This window comes from Sceloporus undulatus, unplaced genomic scaffold (assembly GCF_019175285.1).
Source record: "Sceloporus undulatus isolate JIND9_A2432 ecotype Alabama unplaced genomic scaffold, SceUnd_v1.1 scaffold_14, whole genome shotgun sequence".
Classification (NCBI taxonomy): Eukaryota; Metazoa; Chordata; class Lepidosauria; order Squamata; family Phrynosomatidae; genus Sceloporus; species Sceloporus undulatus.
In genome coordinates, this window is record NW_024802936.1 from 2,176,275 (window position 1) to 2,199,739 (window position 23,465).

Here is a 23,465-nt window from a genome sequence, read left to right on the forward strand (position 1 = left end):
ACACCCTGGCTTGGGACCACAACAGCAGAGCCTCAAGAGACAACTTATACAATGATTTCAGAGACTCAGACAGGGAGAGGTTCACTCTCTTGAGTTGCTGAGGAGGTCCCTTCCCTCCACCCTTCTGTTCAGGGTCAGGGGTCTGAGAGGCAAGCCTGCTGATGGTCATTCCCACTAAACAGTGAGTACTTGCCGCAAGCACATTTATTCTACTCAGGGGCCACCATTTGGGGATGTGAGAGGCCTTCCCAGTGATGATTAGCCCTGGACTCTTCTTTATTCACCTTTCCCCTGACACCACTCCAACAGTCGGTCTTAAACTTCTCTATTTTTACAAGAGTTTTTTAATGTCAGAGCTCCCTCCTTCCTTCCTGGGGAGCTCCCGATAGACCTGACTCTCAGGGGGGGGGGGCTCTTCTCCAGCCTCACCCCTCCATTCTGGACACTGGGATACCCTAGGCCAGACCACTGGGATGAGAGAGGGCCTGCTTGCTTGCCCGTAGCAGCAGCCCCAGCAACCCTCTGAGTCAGGCTGGACAAGCCTCTGTGTCTTGACTTGGCCAGGAAAGACTGTGTTTTGCTGGCCTTGACTTGGCCAGGAAAGATTGTGTTTTGCTGGCATTTACAGTAGCTGCTGTGCCACCATGGCCACATGGCATATTATAGGGGCAGCCATCTTGGGCCGCATGGCATACTATGGGGGCAGCCATCTTGGGCCGCATGGCATATTATGGGGACAGCCACCTTGGTTCCATCGTCAGCTGGGGCGCCACCTTCTGGAGGATCAGAGAGTTCTTCCTTTATACCATGGTGGCTGCAGCCCTTCCCCTACCTTTTTTTCTACAGGCCTTCCTCCTCGTCACAAGATAGATATAGCAATATAGCTATCAATATAGATATATAGAGATGATATATAGATGGATATATGTATATATTTATAGATATATAGATATAGATACAAATTTATAGACAGACAGACAGACATATAGACATATAGCCAGCCATATGGATATATAGATATATAGTTATATATATAGATATATAGCCATATATACAGATATAGCTATAGATTTATATACATACTCCTTTAAACGTCGACTCCCATATGAGACAGTTTCACTTTAGATCTCAGGGTCGCTTTGCTGTGACCGTTTATGGGCTACCCTGGGCTTAGCCTTGAACTTATATATCATTCCCGCTCTTGTCAGGGGGCCACTCAGGGCGAGATCACCACCATCTAGTCGGTGCTCCTCTCTTCGGGTGATCACCATCTGACTTCTGAGTTTGACTTTATATAGATATAGATAGTGATATTGATATAGATTAAATAAAGATAAATAAAATAAGCTGTTTATTTGGCCTGGGCTTCTTGATCGGACACAAGCCCTTCATCAGTCAGTGCGACCTTGGGGAGGTCACACTCTTTCGCCCACGGAGGTCAGCTAGGACAGCTTTTCTTTGTTTTTTATTTCTTCCTGACTGGGGGTCTATTACTGGGTTCAACTAGGGCCTATGGCCTCACCTCCCTGGCCATGCCTGATCCTACCCAATCTATGAGATACATGTATAGAAATAGGAAATACAATGGCAATCCTAACCTTAATATTTATTGATATATCTTTACACTTCAGCATCCTGTCTGGTACCTTCATAATTGCCTTTTGTCTTTCTGCCTACGCTCCTAGCAGACGTTCTAGAACAAGACTAAAAAATAAGTTGAAGTTGTTTATGATAAGGATCAACTGTACAACATAGAGACGGGACGATCTGTGTTTAAATTTACACCAAAACCTAGAAATTATATATATCTTGTAATACTGTGCTATTTTGCCCCCCATTAAACGCTGTATTTTACTTTTTTTTTTTTAACAAATAAAGGGTAAAAAAAAAGCAAGATTTTCCATACCTTGGCTTAGTCATTAGTCAGAATCCAGACTGTACTCAAGAAATCAGAAAGACACATGGTTGTGAAAGCTGGACAGTGAAAAGACCTGATAAGAAGAAAATAAAATCATTTGAGATGTGGTACTGAAGAAGAGTTTTGCAAAGATCATAGACTGCTAAAAAGACAAGTACAACTCAACCTGTGTATCCACGGAATATGTAACCATGGTTTCACTTACCCACATTTTGGGGGAAAAACATCTCTCTAGGCATCTGGTGGCTATCCAGCACAACTGTACTGTCATCTTCTGTCAGAAAATAGTGTCCATGGTAACAGGGGAACAGATCCCCTGTGAATAAGAGAGCTGGACTATAAGTAGGTCCTAGAGCAAATCAAACTGAACTCTCCTTTGCAGCCAAGATAACTAAACTGAGGCTTCATGAGAAGACATGACTCATTAGAAAAGGCAGTAATGTTTAGTAAAGTAGAACACAATATGAAAAGAGAAATACTTTCCAGATGGATAGACTCAGTCAAAGAAACTACAGCCCTGAATGTGGGAGACCTGAGCATGTGGGTTAGTGATAGAGTGACTTTCATTCATAGGGTTGTCATAAGTTGAAGTTGACTTGATGGCAGTTAACAACAAACAGATGTTAAAGCCCTTATTACATACTGCATGCATCTTGCTATGTGTATTATCAGTCTTTCTTTGTATAGTCCTGTAGTTGTATATTTTAACTGAACTGGCCCATAATTATGTGATGATTCTTAACTGTGAATGTGTAAACTATTCCCACTGAAAGTTTTTAATTTAAGTTGATAATGATTTTTGTCTGACTTTAAACCTTTATTCAAATGTCAGCCATCAGTTGATGTTTCATCAAGTGACAAATATGCTATCATAATTCAGTGTCAGCCAAGGTTTAACTGATTCTACTAATTTTTTAAATTTTAGGTCAAGTCCAGGAAGCTAAAATAAAAGAGGCTCAACTGAAGGATGATCTGAAAAGACACCACCAGATTGACATACCTCATGCTGAGGGGGTATGATCTTCTTCATTTTCTTGTATTTGTCATCATGAAGATGCTTAGCTTCAAAGGCTCAGATAAAAGTATATTAAAATGAATGTACATTTCTTTTCCTCTTACCTGGGTGGTTATCTGATTAGATAACATTATCTTAAAGTACTGCAGAGCACTGCATAACTTTTTAAAGTATCAAGTGGGCATAGAAAAGCCCAAACTACCCCTAGAGCCTTTAGAAAGTGCCTAAGGCGGGATACAGACTGCCCCTTTGAGGCGGGCTTTACCCGCCCCTTTCCCCGACGGATCAGGGCTGGAGCAGCCACAGCGGCAGCCCCAGAAGCCCCAATCCACCACTTCTCCAGGCCTCGGAGAAGTGGCAAAACGCCGCATCTTGCAGCCTGGAAAGGGGTGTCCTTGGGGCTTCATGCCCCAAGGACACCCCGACAGCAGCGGGGAAAGAGAGAAAGGGGCTGCTCGGCCCCTTTCTCTTCCGTATCGCTGGCGTGGCTGTTTAAAGGCCACACCAGCAATACGCCCGGCAAAAGAAGCTCCGTTTCAGAGCTCCTTCCAGTGCTGCCAAAAGGGCACCACAAGCACCTGCAGCAGCGCCAGGACATCACACCCGTGCCGCGCCGTTTGGACGCAGCATGTACGTCACGTCAAAATGTCGGCGCCCATGTAGACAGGACAACGCCATTTTGACATACAGAGTACGTCCTAGGGTTAGGGAGCGTGTGAATGGTGTGCGCTCGCTAACCCTAGAATCGCTGCCGCCGCGCTACATTTTGGCGGTCTGTATCCCGCCATAATTCACTTTTTTATTTCTGACTCAAAAGATAAAATTAATGTATTTGAAAAATGCTTTTTAGACAAATGATATGCATTTTTCATTACTCATAATTTCATTCTGATTGAATTTTCTGTACACTACACAATCAGCAATGCATTTCCAAGATATTGACCTCTTTCTTCTTCCAGTTCCTTAGTTGGTTGGACTTGCACCTTTACATTTCATTTTCTGGGGTAAAATCAGCTAATAGGAAGGAATAGTATTCCCAGTCCCATTGCTTATAAATAAAATTATAACAGTCTCTGTTGCTATCATTTTTATGTCAATGTCAACATTTAATTTTAAAAAGTGTAATAAATAATGGTGATGTTCCTCTTTATTTTTAGCTGCAGTATCTTGATTGTCTTATAAAGCAGAAAAAGTCTGAGCAGGAAGGAATAATGAAACAACCTAGAAGAACATGCACACTTAGCAATTATCCCAAAGGTAGTCAAGATGTGCTGGGCAAAGTGAGTGTATTTTCCCTTATCTGTTTTTCTTCTTTCTATTTATATGTTTTTACCTGCTTGGTTTTATTATCTTTACATAAGTTGTACAGTTTGCAATTAAATGAGATCTGTTTGCTGTTCAATGTATGTGGGGTTATTTAGGATCTTTTTGCAGTGCTTTAAATATATATATAGGTATACAGACATATATACAAACACATATTTACATATTGATACTGAAATATTGACATTCTATCAATGTTTAAACTCTGATACTTCCAAATACATTACATAACTTCCTCTTCTTCTTTGTGGTCTCTGTGACACACACTGGGTGTTCAGTGCCTGCGCAGCACATCATTGGAATCTTCTAGACTAGATCTGTTAAGCTTTTTGGCAGTAGCTCTGCCCATTCTCCATCCTATTCTCCACTATTCCTGCTCCCTTACTTTTGAGGCTAGTTTTGATTACAGTTTTATGGGTTTTGACTTTGGCTTCTCAGACTGCTCTTAGATTGTTTTTCTGTACCCAATCTGACTTTGTTTGTTTTGCTTTGTTTTGTTTACTATTCTTTCATCTCCTGTTCTTTGGATACATTTGACTTGACTTGGAGCTTATTTGCCTCTTCTTCCTTTAAGAGGTGCACTGATTGTGGGGTGAAGCTACCAGACAGGAATGGTAATTTGTGTTGCCTTTTGTTTTTGAGTGAGGCACACAATGTACATGTGTGCCCCCATTAAATTTGAGGGCAACCCCTATAATCCAGGTGATTACACAGCAGCGGCAGTCTGACATTCACTCTCTGCCATGGCGTTAGAGAGGCCCTTCTCCAATCCCCACCTCAACTTTGATGGGTTGTTCAGGTTTCACCTTCTTCATCTATTGGCTCTCGATCAACAGTCCACCATCATAGGTCTGGTTCCAGATATTTGTCCAGACGCAGATTTAGAGAAGATTCTAGAGATCTTGAATGTACATGTTATGAAAGTCACTCTCAGTACTAATCCCCTTATTGTTCCCAATTGAGGGACACATATTATGGCTCACATCACACCTGCTATTATATGGACAAGGGTCAGATGTACAAAGTACCATGTTGTCATGTATTTTCTGGACACTCTCCAGGTAGATTGATAATACTGCAGTCTGCACCAGTGTTGTGCCCACACCATAGAAATACAGATCACACGCACACACAGAGAAGGGATTTCAGTGTTCAAAGGAATACTGTACCGAGACTCACTGCACCAAGACTCACTGTATTGAGACTCACCATATCAAAGCCCACCATACCATGACTCAGCAAACAGAGATGCACCATACAGAGGCACAACCATACCAACATGAAAAACAACCACATGATGAAGATGCTCCCAAGGATTGTCCTCCAAAGCATCCTCAGGATGTCTGTCTCACTGACCACAACTTACCTGAAGCTTCCCAGTGTTCCACTTAACCAGAGTTGGGAGCAGACATCTCCAGCACCTCATCTTTAGATGTTCAGCTGGATAGATCTCCTTCACAACACCTGGTGGAAAATGTGCTGGCCTGTCCCAGCAATGACGTCTAGACCTTTTCTGAACAAATGCTCAGGATGGCCAATACCTTGGGGTTCCAAGTCAAGCATGAGGAGTTGGAACCAATGGATCTGGTGTACTGTTGAATCCAAGCCAAGGTTCCAACATCAGCTTCTATTGCACTGTTGTCTTCCTTGCTGAAGATCTCTCAGAGGTCCTGGACTACTCCTTTAACTATCCCCTCTACATCGAGGAAAACAGATTCCCTCTACTGGGTAGCTAATATAGAATCGGTCTGGCTATTGGAACATCCCAGGCCCAACTCTGTAACTGTCAAGACCTCACAGTCTAGAGCTCTACCTAAAATGGGCTCAGCTCCAGGTGATAAGGAAGAAAACGACCTAATGGCAAAAAAGCCTGTTGTGTCGTAGACTGTTCTGCTAAAATCATCACAGGAGCAGTGGCACTTCATCGACATGCCTGACTGCATTCATTGGTTCTTCCAATGCAAGCTCACATCACCATTGACTTGCTGTTTGATGAATCTGGTCTCTTCAGTAAGGGCATTGGTGAAAAGTTGCAGTTATACTCAAAATATATGCACCTTGGCCTGGACGTACAGTATGCCAACACAGTTCCAGGAATTGTACAGTGCTCAGCCTCCTTAGCAGTGCCAATCTTTGGGACCAAGACAGTTGTTCAGTCCGCTGAGTTTGAAGCATTATCAGCCCCAGTCTCAGTCTTCCTCATCTGGAAAGAAACAACCTGCCACTAAGTACCAGCTGAGTTTCAAGAAACACCTACACAAACGGGTCAGGAAGCATCTTTGAGTTCTCCCCTGCAGTCACTCTCAGTACTTCCACCACCTTTGGCCACAATTAAAACTGATTCCTGCGTCCTCCATGTTGTCAAGGAACTGCCTTGACTCCTTATTGGGAGAAAGGTGAGATATAAGAAAATAAAATGAGGAGGAGGAGGTTTGATTGTGAGTTCCTGCATGGAAGGGGGTGGACTGACTGGCTGTTGTGGTCTCTTCCAACTCTATTATTTTATGATTCCTCAACACTCCCCCGCGTAAGAGAATGGCGGACTGTACTTTCTAAGAGGTTGTACTCTCCAGGGGATTCATATGTTTCTTAAGGCCACAAGAATCTACACCCTTTTGTGCTGGGACTGACACCAGATTGGAGCCTTGAGCTCATTTTGTCTCAGTTGCCTAGGAAGCTGTTCGTACCAATGGCTTCTTGTGATCTTTGCCTACCTACATGGAAGATAGCGTCCTTGGTTGCCATAAGGTCAGCTCAACAGGTGAGTTAACAATGTGCACTACAAGCTGAACCTCCATATTTGCACTTACATTATAACAAGGTCGTTCTCTTTTCTGACATCTTCCTACCCAAGGTTGCTTGAACCAAGACATCATCTTACCTGTGTTCATGCAGCAACCTATCTCTGAATTCAAATGTACACTGCATTCATTGGATGTTTGCTGAGCTCTGGCTTTCTGTACTGACCAAACATCAGGTTTGAGGTACAACACGATACTCTTTGTTTGCTACTCGGCCTCAAATCCAGTATCATCTCAGCATTTCTCAGAGTGGGTGGTTTCGACATTCCAACAAGTCTAGGAACTGATGAAGAAGGAACCACCCACTTGGATCTGAACTCATTCTATTCAGGTGGTAGCTACCTCCTCAACATTCCTGATGGGTGTCTCATGGATGTTTGCAGAGCTGCTGTCTGGTCCCATCTATTAACTTTTATTTCCCATTATTGATTGGATGCCCAGGTCAGATTAGCTGCAGCTCTTGGGCAGGCATTATTGTTCTCTTGTCTCAAATAAATGTTAGTTGTTGGTGTTTTGGTAAGGTATCTATTAAAGTTGTGTTTCCACTGAACTGATTGTTTTTTTGTATTCCAGCATGACACTCCTGCGAGCTGTGCAAGAACCTTACTAATCTCCCCAGTGTGTGTATCACAGAGACCATGGGGAAAAGGAACAGGTTGCATACCTGTAACTGTGGTTCTTACATACACTGGTCATCTGTGAACTCACACGAACCTGCCCATAATCCCCTCTCTGGTGTCCTGCATCCTTAAAAACTGAGGTAAATGAACAGGAATAGAGGAGAATAGGATGATGGGTGGGCAGAGCTACCACAAAAAAGTTTTAACAAATGTAATCTAGAAGGTTCTAAAGATGTGCTGTGCAGGCGCAGAACATCCAGTATGTGAGTTCACAGATAACCACTTGAACAACCAAAATTAAAGGTATGCAACCTTCTTCTTCACTTTCTACCCATATTTCCATTTTTATTTTTTCTTCTTTCTTTCCATTCCCATATACATCCCCACATACATATCCCTTCCTTACCCTTCATAAAATTCCCTTTAATATTGCTCATACCTTCACATACATACTTTCACGCTTTCTCATACCTTCACTAACTTATTTAATTCATCATTTATATGTCATTCTCACTTTGTCTGTGCCAGCACCACTCCATTTTTGTTAACTTGATGATTTTCTTTAAAAGTAACAGTTTCATGTAACTCCCATCTACTCTCTATCTTTTTAACTTGATCATCCAAATTTCAGCATCATGCTTCCTATCCCTTCAAATAATAATAACATAGATTTCCCCTTATCATCAATTTAAACATTCTCTGTCTGGAAATCCAGTACTGCTATTTACACAATGTATTTTGTAAAAAAAAAAAAAAGTTAAATGTTGTAGACCATACATTATTAAATTTTTCTAAGGAGTTGTACTTTAATAATTGATAAAATTTGTCCATTTCTATCACATATTTATCACATCATATAATGTGAACAAGCCTTCTTCCTGTTTGTTTGTGGAGGTTTTGTCAAATGTAATTTTTATCTGACTATATAAAACTGGATTGTACCAAAATTTTGCTCTCCCCCCCCTTTTTTTTTATTTTATTTTATTTATTTATTTATTTATTTATTTATTTATTTATTTTTTGGCAGTGCCTTCTAACATTACAAACAGCAGAAAAGTGTGGTGAGATCAAGAGAAGAGTAGTCTCAGATGGGTTTTTGTATCAACTTTCCTTTCTATAGCAACCTAAAAAGAAAATCTACTAAGGGAGATGACTGTTCCTCAGGATTAGAAGGGATGGCTTTTCCTTCTAGCTCAGCTAAAGGAAAGGGGATATTAAACTCATCCTTCCTCCTAATGGGCCGAAAACTCATCCTCTTAAATACATTATTTGGATTTTTTGTCAGATTTCACACTTGGCACACATTGAAGATAATGAAGCTGCAAAGGTCATCTCTTGGCATCTGGCAAGTGATATGGACTGTGTAATCACTCTAACAACTTCTGCTGCCCGTCGTATCTTTGATGAAACCCAAGGGCGACAGCAAGTACTGCCTCTTGATTCTATTTATAAGAAAAACCTACCAGACTGGAACAAGTAAGTTTATGTATTCCTTCCTAATTTCAAAAATGTTTCATTTTCAAATTATGTTTCTGATATTTTAAAATTCCTCATATATAAGTTGGCCTCATGTATAAGTTGAGGGTAGGTTTTAGGGCCAAAATTATGGATTTTGATATGACATGTGGGTAAGTCAAGGGTAAAACTTAGGGACATGTCACCAAGGATCTAAAGGATGAAGCAAGGAAAACAATGGCAAACAACTTACAAAATTCCAGCAATCGCAACTGTTTGTGCTCATCCTAAAGGCTGGATAGATGAGAGAATAGAGGGGAATCAGTGCTTCCAGGACATATGCTCTTCCTTTTTAAATAAGAGTTAAAGTACAGTACTTACGTTGACTCGTGGATAAGTCAGCTTAGTTTTTTTGGGTCAATTTTTTGTCTAAAATTTCTAGACTTAATATATGAGTATATACAGAAGGCCATTCATGGATGAGTTCTTCTCCTTGGCAAGAATGGACTTTCACAGTAAGTCTTCCAGGGCACCATTTTAAGCATAATGTTTATCAGAGTGTTTAGAAGAGCAACTCATCAAAAGATACCTTTTGTAAACTGTGCATTATTTTACTTTATTTATTTTATAATTTAATTTAATTTGTATCCCGCTGTTCTCCCAATGTGAAAACCAAGGCAGCTGATAATGTAGAATTAAAATAAAATGAATATAATTAAATTTATTTATTTATTTATGGGATACATCCCACTTTTCTCCCACAACCTGGGATTCGAGGCAGCTGACATAGGTATATCACGGTTAAGTTCCAGTATTCCTCTCTCTTTCACAAGATTTACTCAAAAGAGTAAGAGCGGGACAAAAATAGTTTGCCATAAACTGCATCTGCACAATCCCGATGGTGATTTTTTCAAGCTTTTATGTATAGCTTTGCTTTGTATGCTTTGTGTTGTAATTCTGGTTGCTCATGGAAATCTCAGTATTCAGCAACAGGATAGCCACATGTTAACAAGATTTTATATACTATTTCATGTGTTAAAACTAACAACAGATATAGAAAAATAGAATATTTTTTTAATCTTCTGGCCAGGCCTTTACCTCACCTACGAAATGGAAAAAACTATTTCAAGCCTATGGGGAATCCTGTATTTGCCAGGAACTTGCTAACATTTCCAGAACATACAGAGAACTGCCACTCAGGTAAATGTCATTAAGTGGGCAAAATGTGGTGCTGAATTGTTCAAAAATAAGCTTAGTGGCAACAGATTATTAAACTGAGTGGGTTGAAATCTTGTCATAGCAAGAGAAACAAAAAATTCTCTGGATTGCTGTATGGGTTTCTGGCAGATGAGAAGAAGTACCTCCTCTAGTAAACAGAGAGGGCAGCAGGAAGGAGACTCCTTCATAGGAGGGACTTTTTCTCAACTGTAGCTTTACTAGAAGTAAGCAGGCCTCATATGTTTTGTGACAGATAGTTTTTCTTTCAGGTTATATCTCCCTCTTTTCCCACCTCACTGCTTTACAGCTAAGAAAACTAGGTGTTGTTCAGAATATCACATGAGGCATTATATCCAAGAAAACCTTATGAAATTTATGGGGTCACCACAAGTCAGTAGGTGACTTGAAGGCACATACAGACCACACACAAACAAAACACCAGCCCCCCAAGTGGCACCCTCCAGAATTACTTTACTATCCCTAACCACCATATAGAGAGCAATGTATTAAGAAAGCTATGACAAACCAAAGTCCAGCAATCTTTTCATGTAGGGTTGTTAGGATCTCATAATTTTTAATTCTCAGACTGACTGAAGGAGCAACTTACAATTAATGGGTTATTTCCTTTGTCAACTGATCAAGGCAGGAGACCCAAAGTTCTAATTCCATTTGGTCCATTGATTCTTCTCTCTCCCTTAACATTTTTTTATTTTCTTGCTTTGCCAGCTGGTCACGTTTTTCTCTCTCTCTTCCTCTTTCTTACAGCCTTTATGTAAAGATAAATATAAAATGTGTCTTGTGATTTTGCAACTAAAAAGTGAAAATTACAAGATTTAGATAGTGACAGAGAAGAGTCCCACTTGCCTGCTGAGAGAAAGAAATAGCAACCAGAGGATGAAACGTCAAAATTCTCCCCCAAGATCACTGGTTGTAGTTGATGAAGAAAATGACCAAGATTGAGTTGGAAAAGTAAAAGAAACATAAACAAGTTAAAGGAAAGGAAAATATTAAACTTACCACAAAAGGATCTAAAGGGAATAAATGGATGTGCAGAGGTTGGTAGGACAACTGTGACGCCATCTTGAATTCACCAATTCTAAACTCAGATCACAAAAAAAGTGCACAAGAGCATTTTTTTACATTATCTTATGTCTGTGTTTGCCAAAAATTAGACAAAGGTACAGGAAAATAGATTCAGCCACAGTGAGACTTGTGCAGCAGCACAGGCTTCACATTCCAGTATCAATAATCAGAAATATAGTGAAAGGCATAGTAAATGCAGAATTCCAAGCATGAATACAAAAATAACTTGATAACCAAAACATTTTAAATACAATAAATTTTAATAATTTACTTAATTCAATGAATTACTTTACTCAGTATGATTTAACAACAATTCTAAGGTAAAGTAGATTAGGAATGCATTCTAAACCATTGCATAGCACAGAAGTAAATAGAGATGGCTGTTTAAATTCATCAGAGGTACAAGGTAAAATTTAGGAACATGTAAAAAAAAAGATGTAAAGGGAGAAGCAAAGAAAAATGATGGCATTTTCCCACCCAGGCATTCAAAAAGGCCAAAAGCAGAGCTGTAGAAGAGAGAGTGAGTCAGTGTTCCTTTTAGGTTCTCCCAGGATGGACTAAGCTCTCACTTTGCACCACTCTACTCAAAGAGGGGGATAATTTCTATTTTGATAAAAGAAAGGTACAGTACTTACACGGACCCATTGATAAGTTGTTTTTTAAGCTGATTTTTAACTAATATTTCTAGAATTATACATACGTATCTCTCAGCATCACTAAAAGATGTTTGCAATTCAGCAGGGTGAAAATAACCCTCTGGATTTATAAGGCACTACAAATTAGACAAGCATAAATTGGCACACATGGCTTTTGGTGCACGGTGTTGCACTTTGTAAAGTAGAAAATAGGTAGCTACACCTATCCAGACAATTAAATAAGCTTACATATGTTCCATGAGTCCACGGATTGTTCCTCTGTGCCATCCAGAGAATGACAGGATGTTACTCACTGTGACAGATCATTCTTGGATCCATCTCCATCCAGAGATGTGGCAACACATTAAACACACATGCACACACAGCTCTTTCCTAGTTATTTTGTTAACAAACTTCAAGGTGGCATTAATGACTTAATAGAACAGGCAAAACTTTCTAATAATGTGGTTGTGAAACAGAGAAGAGTTAACAATCATAACTAAAAAGAACTTTGCACTCCTCATTGTCAGCTGGTATGCAGGGAATAACCCATGAATTTATGGGCTGTCCTCCATTCCTGGTAAATACCAACCTTACATTTAATGTTGATGTTCAGTCTGCTGATGCATTATTGTAAATTGAAACTGGTCTACACAATGATTAACATTCTGAATCCTGTATTGAAGTCTCTCCATTTCATTAATTTTAGTGTTTGGGATGCTCTTAGGAGATACTATTATTGTTGACAATCTGGATGCTGCCAATCATTATAGAAAAGAGGTATGTATTGTAACATTATGTGATTTAGTTTTGTTTTCAACATAACTAATTCTAAGCAGAAACTTTGTATAATTACCTTTCAACAGTGAGCAACATTGAATTTTAAAAGGATAGCTATGTCACTGACGTGTCACTGATTAATTAAATAAGTTTTGCTTCTTTATATACAGATTGTGAAAATTTCACATTGCCCAACTTTACTGACAAGAGAAGGAGACAGAATTCGCAGCAATGGGAAGTTCGGAGGCCTTCAAAATAAAGCACCTCCTATGGATAAACTTCGAGGGATGGTTTTCGGAGCACCTCTGCCACAGCGTTACAATATTCTTTCTACACAGATAGGTGTGTTCAAAGATTTATTTTTTGCTATACAGTCTTTCTCCTACTAGGAGTCAGTGTGGTGTAGTAGTTTGAGCATTAAACTACGAGTTCAGATCCCCATGGAAACCCAATGGGCAAGTCACACTCTCTCAGCTTCAGCAGAAGGCAAAGGTAAACTCCCTTTGAACAAATTTTGCCAAGTGATAGATTTGCCTTAGGGTTGTCATATGTTGGAAATGACATGAAGGCACACAACAACCATGGGATCCCAGAGAATCTTCTCCAGGGTTTTCTCAGGCTGAGAGTGAGTGACTTCCTCAAAGTCACTCAGTGTGTTTCCATGGCTGAGCAAGGATTTGAATCCTGGTCTCCAGAGTCCTAGTTCAGCACTCAAAGCACTACACCACTTTGGCTACTGGTATTGCTAGTACTCCTGCTAGTTGTTGTCATTGTGTGCCTTCAGGTCATTTGTGACATGGCGATCCTAAGGCAAGCCTATCATAGGATTTTCTTGGTATGCTTTGTTCTGAGTGGGGTTTGTTCAGTGCCTCCCTCTGAGGCTGAGAGAGAGTAACTTGCCAAATTTCCACAACCATGTGGGGTCTAAATTCCTTGGGGGCTCTGTCCCCTGGCGGGCATGACACCGTGCACTGCTCCACACTGCGTGTGGTATCACAGCTCTCCTCTGGAACTGAGTCCACACAACGCAGTGCCAAAAAGAGTGCCGTAAAGCTGCGGCTATTGTGCCCTGCTAAAGCCAAATAGGGGCAGCAGCGTGTGGTTGTCATGGCCCCAATCTGGCTGTAAAAGGGGCAGCTACAGGCTATCCTTTAGGGGCGAGTCTGCACAGCTTCTTGGTCTCCAGAGTGATAGTCCAAGACTCAAACCACTATACTGGTGGTTCTCAGGCATTTTACCCTTGTGACTCCCTTTACATCTACATGCTGTTCTCATCCCCCCACCCAGGCATAGTATATGAATAAAAATATTTTGTTCGTTTTGTATGCATATTTTTATTCAAATATTCATGTATATTCATATTTTAAATAAATAAAATTGTTATTTATACCCTGCTTTTTGTTAAAACAATCAAAGCGGCTTATAACAGTTAAAATAGTACATCCATATATACAAAGTATCCCCCACCTTAAAAAAAAGCATCTAGTTCCGTTCAGATCATATTGGCTACTGGGAAAATATTCAGCACATTAAATTAAGTTTACTAATGTTTTAATTTTGTTCTGTAAACAGTAGAGTCTTGATTATCCGACATAAACGGGCAGATAGCCAAAAATGTTGGATAATCCGGAGGGTCCAATAAAAGCCTTGAAATCACTGTGAATTGCAAACGTATTGAAGTTTTATTGCAATAACAGTAAAAATAACGTTGCAGTAAGGTTACAGTAACAACCTTTTTTTGTTTGGGGGTGTATCTGGGGGTGTGGAAATGCCTACAGCCACTCCAAGCAACCGCACGTTGGATAATCCGGAATGTTGGATGACCAAAGGATGGATAATCGAGAGACTACTATATAAGTCCAATACACAATATACAGTGCGCTGGCACCATATGCGGGCACACCATACACAGCTTCAAGCATACACTGAAGATGCATGACAAATAAATGGTGTGCGTGCCCATGATGTGTTGTACCGCAAGCACGCGCCCTATTGTTTGCAATGGGTCGTGAGCATATGCAGAATTTCCCTTACGCGGGAGGATCCAGAATGGATCGCCACATAAGGGAAGGGCCCACTGTATATCTGAGCTCCCACACGGCAATGGGAACTTTACCAGAAAACCCACATCATTGTGACATAAAAGTACTTTTCAGCCCATTTCTAAATGCCATTAGGACATGGCCTCTAACAGTAGTAGATTTTCACAATTATAGATAGTTGTTTCTGATGGAGAACACTGATTTGATATTCTTAATCATCATTATGCATTTTAATGCCATTTCATAAATGAACATTTTCTTAAACACCCATACCAGCAGATTTAAAATTATTCCAACAAATGTTTTTGATCTATCTACAGCTATCATTTATGTGTAATAAAATGTATAGAACACAAAATGAAAGTTGATAGCAAGATTATGGTGTAAACTAGAGGTCATCCACATTTTTGTACTACTGGGTTCATACAGAGATCTGGGAAATGTTTGTGGGCACCATCACAAAATGGCTGTCATGAAGCAGGAAAAGTGCTAACAACAAAATACCTTTTGTAGGAACCTGCCAGTCACAAAGGACAAATAACATGTTCAAGAAACTGAAAACAGAGTTTGGGATTGAACTCAAATACCAAAATCACATACTGGACTCTTTCAGCACAAAAAAGTACAAAGACATACAGAAGCACGCAAACACACACTCCAAAGAGACAGGAATATGCAGGCAAAGCATACTCACATACAGGATAAACCTGTATATCCCACTCCCAAAAAGAAATACCTGTATATGGTATTACCCCAAGTGTCTCCTTGCTATCATCCCCAGTACTCAAAACTTGCCAAGCATTCTCCCTCTTTCTTTCTTTTAGAGCAGATCATGTGTGAACCTAAGACATTTTGGGAGAAATAAAACGAAGTGACAAACTAGCTAGAAGACAGCATTCAAGCCAGGTCACATGCACAGATATACATATACATGGGAAGACCTCAGCATCTGTGCAGGTGCCTGGGCTGTCATAGTGCTCATGGGCTCTATTCTGGCCATCTTAGATGCAAACAACTATTTGTCTACACTTGAAGTAGTCTTCAATAATAATATTTTAAATAACACCATTTAACTTATTTACTATTATTTGTTATTGTTGTTTTGTTTGTTTTAGAGCAAAAGTGTTTGTGCCTTTTATTTTAATGTTCGATCTGTTTATTTACCTTTTAGATCTCCTTCAGCAATACCATACAGCTGTTATCAGACTTCATAAAGTAAAGGCAGAACTTGAAGATCAAGAAAAATTAGTAAAAACGCCAGAAATGCAAACAAAGAAACAAGAGCTTGCTGACCAAGAGAGGGATCTCAAGTTAATAGAGCAGGAATTAGGTATATGGCATATTATTTTCATCTCATGGAAATAAAGAGTTAATAAATCTGAATGCCCTAGATCTGATTTAATTAATTTCAGCTAGAGTAAACCTATTGAATCAGTTGTGGAAAAGTAAGTCAGTCCTTATGTAAACCCCATTGATTGAAGAGGTCTCTTTTCATCAGGACTAGCAGTTGGATTTAAGCTAATACAGTTAACTTAAAGCAGTGGGCTACTATATCATGTTTAGAAATTTGTAGTAGAACCATTCTTCAAAATGCATTGCTCTTTTTCAGTGATGGAGGGAGAAACATCCTATTATGTGTTGATTCTCCTCATTACTCCAGTAGGCAGGAAACAGACTTTGAAGGAGCCACTGCCAGGGGCAGCAACTCCCACAATTCTTTAGTTTGGTTCCTGCCTTGGTTCCATGTAGACTGTGTTTTTATTTATTTGTTCTTTTTTGGCTCATTCCTTTGCTTTATCTTAAAGTTTAATCTCTCTAAAAGCAGATCACATAAAGGTAGAAATAAACACAAAAAAGGTTCAACATGACAGAGATAGATCAGACAGCATGATATCTCAAACAGCTCAAGAAATAATTTTACCATCCTTTTCTCCTAATACAAAAAGGGAATTAGAAAAATCATGGCACACCTTGGAACATGCTACAACAAGGCTGGGATATTACTGTTAAGAACACTTGTCCCTTACCCCACTCATGGTGCAGCTACTTCTGCCGCACTAGCAACAAACACTCATATATGTAGGGCTGCATCATGGTCGTCTTCCACATTTATATGTCTCTACTGCTTGAATGCCTTTGAATCAGAAGAGTCTTCCTTCAGAAGATGCGTATTATAATCTGTAGTTCCCATATACTGTATACATGTGTGTACAAGTCGACCTAACATATAAGTTGAGGGAAAGTTTCAGGGTCAAAATCCTGGATATTGATATAATGTGTAGATAAGTTAAGGGTAAAACTTAGGAGGCTATAACAAAGGATGGAAAGGGGAAAACACAATTTTCGTCCCTCCTTCTCATCCCTGTACCTCTCTCAACCATCAAACACCACTTCCCAGATGCTGGAGGAGAGATTTTAATATCAGGTTGGGGAGGAAACAAAGTGGAGCTAAAAGGGGTCTTTCTTTGATGGGAAGAGAAGGCTTTCAGAGTGGACTGGGAAAAGGGGAGTTGCTTTAATGGGAAGAGAAGGATTTCATATCAAACTGGGAAGGGACAGAAGTGGAGCTAATAGTTGTTTTTCTTTGATGAGAAGAGAAGCTTTCAAATCAGACTGGGAAACTTTTTCACACACATACACATATAAACCTCCTGCCTTGTGGCACAAAGAAGGGGGGTCACAGCGGTGCTTGTTTCAGAACTGTTCTAACCAGTATTAGTGTATTGGCCTGTATATAAGTCGACCCAGGATTTTAGGGTCAATTTTGGGGCATAAATTTCTTGACTTATAGTCGGGTACGGTAAGTGATATGCCTCACTTTGGTATGTCCCATGATATGATATTTCCCCCTCTACCACTGGTAAAAAGAACATTGGTTCTTACCTGTGAGATGTTTCTTTTCAGCAAAAGAGGCAGAAACATCATCCCCACCCAGAACTGAGGAGGCTGTTTCCTTTGGCTCTGAAAGGGTAATTGTAAATTAGTTACTTTTTAGTTTAAGTTTTTGGGAGTGTCTATCTTTTAAACTTAAGTTTGGCCTTGAGTGCTCTTTTTGTTTTGTATCCTTGGCTATACCATGGACTGAGAGATTGTAGTGGGTTGCTCCCCGTAGTTGTGCATCCCACTAAGTTTGTTTCCTGACTACTAGAGCAATGAAGGGAATCTTCTTTACTACAGTGTTTCTGTCTCCATCACTGAAAAGAAATATCTCATAGGTAAGAACCAATGTTCCCTTTTCACAACCTCCACCCAGCTATTTACTGCCTGATTAGGCATTTTAGCAAAACATATTATTTGAAATATAGTATGTCAGCTTGAAAACACAAACATTAAAATTGTTTCTATATCTGTTAGATCCAGCAGAGCTCCTAGGTCACTAACAGATATGTCTTACATGCAAAAGTGGTAGGGGATATGTTGCAATATTTGTCAGTTTCTCTTTCATTCTGCATCTCCCATCCCAGTGTTCAGTGCCATTTCAGAATGATCACCAGCCCTCTGGAACAGACTTTGAGGAGCACGTAGGATGAAAAAAGGAGGTGGGATCATTTACACACAAACACACACACACAATTTCTGTCTGTAGAGTTTTGTTCTCTGCAATTCTGGATCCATGCATAAATCTAGCTGATGACATTAAGAAAACTGATATGTTTGTTTAGTAAAGTAATGAGCTCACAATCTAGTTACTTGTGCTCCAAAAAAGTATTTGTTTTTCCAAACAATAAATGTTCTCCAATATATTTTGATTCATGATCTTCAGTAAATACTTTGTTCTGACTAGCACTACCAGTATTTCTCAAGTGGATTACTCACATACAGACATCATGAGATTAAATGGTGGGCAAGACAGAAAAAAGACCTTACATATGATAGTGTCCCCCTGCCCTTATACAAAAATTTTGAGAGATGAGCAGAGAACCACTCCATCAGAAAATGGGCAGATGCTAAGGCCTCTCAATACATACTGCTAGGAAATGTTAACAGGGAGTAGTATGAGCTACTGGGAACTGAGTAGGACAAACAAAAACAGGGATGGCTAGTGAATTTGCTCTGGATTTAACTCTCACTCCTTTTACAGCTGACTTCAGTTGAACAGGAACATTGCCAAACTAGCATCCAGCATTGGAAAACCTGCTGTTTAACTTTAAGCAGCTATGGGAGATGTGAGGGTAAAATCCAAAGTACATTTGTTGTTTCCATCGTGGCACACCCACTGTTCATCCCTGAATAGAAGTAAGTAGATTGTTGCTAACTTGCAATGTAGCTGCTACCAATGGTGGAACAGGTTTGGTCCCAGAAAAGGTGCTTTTTGTGATGTACATTGTCTCTGGCCAATTCCTCAAACACACACAGGATCTTTTCAGCAAAAAGAGAAATGGCTTTTTTTTTTTAAATGAGTAGTGTTTAAAATATTATTTTCATGATCCTTATAGGGATGACTTCATCAGGTCGATGCACAACATCTTCATTTCTTCAAGAAGAGCAAGATTTAACTGACTGTCCAAGTCCACCAAAAAGAATGCGGAGAGAAGGAACAAAACGATTATATAGGTTTGTTTTTCATATACATACTAAGTAGAAAAATTTTATTCTTGTTTTGAAATGCATTCCTTTCATATTAATATTTATGTACATCCTTATAGACTATCAAGGTAAATATTGGCTATAATGATCTGCATGTAGTATTTCTTGATATATGGTAAACAGCAAGATTTTGATCAATGCGCAAATGGCTTCAAGTTTTTTAGCATTCTACCTATTCTAATTTATTAAAATAGTGGGTTGTTCAAGTTAAGGCCTCCACCAACTTAATTCCCAGCATCTCACCTCTTGTGCCACATTCTCAGAAGGCCAAACAGACTAGCCTTTGGGACACACTGTCCTCCCAAGACCATTTTTGTAGGTATTGAGCCTCCATCACTTTTTTTTCTACTCTGGAAATCTCCAAGGGTAGTAGTTACATTCTAGAGTAAGGGTGGACAATTGTGGAAGAGGAAGAGTCATTCACCACCCCACCAGACTACACCAGCTCATTTTGGTATATTGGAAGTGACATTTCATCACTTTTGTTGCCATTTTATTTTGGGTTTTTTTGGGGGGTGGAATTAGGACAGTGGAAGGTTAGGAGAATCAAACAGGTGCATTTACCAAGTGGCTTGGTAGTCTTTCCCCTGGTTTTTTTTTTGGGGGGGGGGCGGGGGGAGATGCACTAAAACAGTGATGGTGAACCTTTTAGAAGCCAAGTGCCCAAAGTGCAACCCAAAACCCACTTATTTATTGCAAAGTGCTATGTCCCTCTGGCTTTCTAGTAACAAACTCTGTCAAACTCTGTCCTGGGGCGACAGCACATGTGCCCACAGAGGGGGCTCTGAGTGCCACCTCTGGCATGCGTGCCATAGGTTCACCATCACTGCCCTAAAATAACCCTGGAAAAGCAGTTAAAATGGAGGGGGACAGTCTGAGGGTTTTGGGATACTTCTGGAGGGCTTGTGAGACTGCATTTAGGGGTCCCAAGAGGTGAGTTTGCCTACCTTCATATAGCAAGATTATCCCCTTCAAACAGAAAATCTGCTATAAAAATAGATGTGTTTGGATTTGTTTTATTTTTCCTTTCAAATGGCAGTTTACTTTTCAGGATCACAGGGAGTGAATTTAAGCTCCCTTAAAGCACCCTGGGGTTTAAAAAAATAACCCCAAAACTTCCCCACCTCTGATTCATGGGAAAAGGTGCCATGTACAATGGGGTTCCCAGCCTATTCCATATACAACGACAGCTAGACAGGCAAATTTGAGGAGTCTCAATGTGTGTATGAGATGATGGAATAGAGGGTAGATTGTTACACCTGAGAAACATTCTTAAACATGCTGATCCTATACAAAAGGGGCAAGCACCATTTGATACAAGATGGCACCTTATCAGCATAAGCTGATGTGTAACTTCCAACTTTTCTTAACCACCCCTTTGTAGGCGTCCAGTGGGATAGTCCATAACTTTCACTCAGTAGTACAGTAGCTGGTTTTCTTTATTGTTCTAATGAGTCTAACCTTAAAGAGCAGGGTAAGATTTCCACTCATACAGAAATTTTGTTACACCAGTGCAAGATTTTTCTGTCTATTTAATGTTGCATATGTCAGTTCCTGACATAAAATATTACATTAAAGTTGTACTGCTGTAGTTGTTCTACAAAGTAGAACCGTACATTGGAGTTAGCCCCCACTGACCATATTGAGTTTCCCTCTCAATAAACATAATGGTAATTAGTTACCCAACTTTGACTGGCAAATAAATTCCATCTGAAGTGCTTGTTTTGGCGTGTGAATGTAATCTTACATAATTTAATCCTGGTTTATTCCCTCCTACTTTCAAGAAGATGGGTTTGATTTGATCCATGATCTTCAAACAATTTTTTTACTTCTACTTAATTTTCAAAATTGTCTTTGTTTATAGGGATCATTAATGCTGTTTTGAATTGTAGTAAACAGAACGTTTAGTATATAGCAAAAAGAAAAGTGGTGACATTTCAATTACTTTCATTTTTTTAAAATGACTTCTGTATTTTTTTTTTTGTAGTTCAGAAGAATGGATCTCATCTTCTCCCATGAAAAAACAGCAGCAAACAATAACTGTCACATCAGACGTTAATGGAACATCTCGAAAAAAGAAAACATAGAATAATTAGATTTGTTTAAAAGTAACTATATATTTAAATATGTAATTGCAGAAAGAAGGTTCAGGTTGTTACTATCGTTAATACTTTTATACTGATACAGAAATATTCTTGTTAGCAGCAACAGGCAGCTTAATTTTGTATACTTTTTTATTTTTGAACTGCATTTATTAGACTTCAACATGTGGAAGTATAAAAACACATTTTATTTATGAAAAGTTTCAAATTTTGCAATAAAAATATTGCAATACTAAAAGAGTTTGTAGTGCAATATAGCATTATTAATTTATATTGCTGAGTGTGATAAATTCTCTTTTGGAATATATTATTATGTAGAATATTCCATTGTAAACTGCTTTATATCTACCAAGTAAAAATATACAATATAAATGTTAATTTAAAAGCAACTTGTGTCCAAATGTAAAGTCCTTACAGTTGAAACTGTAGTGAATAATGAGGAAAACTGAAGACAAGGATGTGTGTACAGTTGGCTCTTCATATCTGTGGGCTTGCCATCCACGGATTGGCACAGCTATGGATAGTTCTGCCCCATTCTGCTCAATAGCAGCCATACCAATGCAGTCATGCGCACCTTGCATTGCCATTGAGAAGAATGGAACTTGAGATCTTATGGTATTTGGCATGGGGGGAGGCAGAATAGAGCCCCCACTGATACGAAGGGCCAACTGTACCATGAACCATGAGAGAAAATTCATATTTTACATACTAGCTGTCAATGGTAGTAGGAGACTCCAATTAGAGCATCCCAAGAGTCTAGTAAAAGAGAAAGTAGATCACACATGCCTAGAATAGGCCCAAATAAGAATTAATTCATTTTCCTTAACAGCCTTCCTCAATTTGTCAAAAAGTATTCTTTAGATACAGACAGTAGGCCCTTCTTATCCATGGGTTTGTCATCCACAAATTTGAGCTTCCTTGTATGGCAAGCCCTGTTGTGTTAAATGGATGCACATGAACTACATTTCTCAGAATTCCATAGCATGGGAAGAACTATCAAGAGCGGGAGCTGCCACAGCCACCCTCCTTGCCCTCCTCAGGGCAACCTTTTTCTTCTCTTCCCTCTCTTTCCTCTACCAAGGAAGAGGAGGAAGAGCAGTGACAAGCCCAGGAGGGAGTAGAACTGCCTTGACTTTGACAGCCAAAGTGGGCACTCCACCGTGACTGGCTGAGGGGAGAGAAGCCAGGTCAGGTAGAGCTGGAAGATAGTCGGAGGGCTCACAAGAGAGGCAGGGAACCATCCCAAGCGTCTCTGCCTCCTTCCTTTTCCATGAGGTTGAAGCTGGCAGAGGGTCAGACGGACTCCTCAGCAAGGAGACCCAGTGATCGTGGCAACATTCCAACCTCGCCTCCTCAGGGAGGCTATCACTGGTTCTCCTTGCTAAGGAAGGAGGGGAGGGAAGCGGGGTTGCTGTGTGCCTTCAGGTTGTTTCTGACTAAGGGGGGGACCTATCAAGATCACACAGCCATACGAAAGAATGGTACTTGAGATCCCACATTTTTTGTTATCTGTTGGAGGGTCCAGAACAAATCCCCTGCAGATAAGAAGGGACAATTGTATTTATAGTTTTTTGGTACATCTTCACAAAGAACCTGCAATCATGAGAAAAGATTCCAAACTGCTAGATTAAACAACATGAATGATACATTAAGCAGGTGCCCACCAATACACAAATAAATTACAATCTCATATTAAAAGTAAATCTTCCAAGTCACAGTTGACACTACTATAGAAGGGGCAAGGCACAATAAAAATTATTTGTTGGGCCACCACTGAGAAAACTTATTGAAGAATAACCATAATGGCTATATAGCGAAGTATAATAACATCCAAAATACACAAAATATATGATGCAAGCTTTCAAAGCTCCACTGGCTTCTTCATC

The 23,465-nt window shown here is 39.7% G+C and overlaps 1 protein-coding gene across 2 annotated transcripts in view; it reads left to right on the forward strand.

The window, feature by feature from the left end:
- Positions 1-21,819, forward strand: part of LOC121917290 (structural maintenance of chromosomes flexible hinge domain-containing protein 1-like) — a 138,301-nt gene extending 116,482 nt beyond the window's left edge. The window contains exons 40-48 of one of the 2 annotated variants that reach the window (XM_042443106.1): positions 2,844-2,932; positions 4,091-4,213; positions 8,963-9,153; positions 10,223-10,332; positions 12,778-12,848; positions 13,019-13,190; positions 16,062-16,220; positions 19,327-19,444; positions 21,465-21,819. In XM_042443106.1, the coding sequence (XP_042299040.1) occupies positions 2,844-2,932; positions 4,091-4,213; positions 8,963-9,153; positions 10,223-10,332; positions 12,778-12,848; positions 13,019-13,190; positions 16,062-16,220; positions 19,327-19,444; positions 21,465-21,564 (1,133 nt within the window). In that variant the 3' untranslated portion in view covers positions 21,565-21,819. Of the gene's footprint in view, positions 1-2,843; positions 2,933-4,090; positions 4,214-7,630; positions 7,796-8,962; positions 9,154-10,222; positions 10,333-12,777; positions 12,849-13,018; positions 13,191-16,061; positions 16,221-19,326; positions 19,445-21,464 lie in introns of those variants that run through there. The other variant, XM_042443104.1, reaches the window with a different exon arrangement.
- Positions 21,820-23,465: the final 1,646 nt, after the last annotated feature.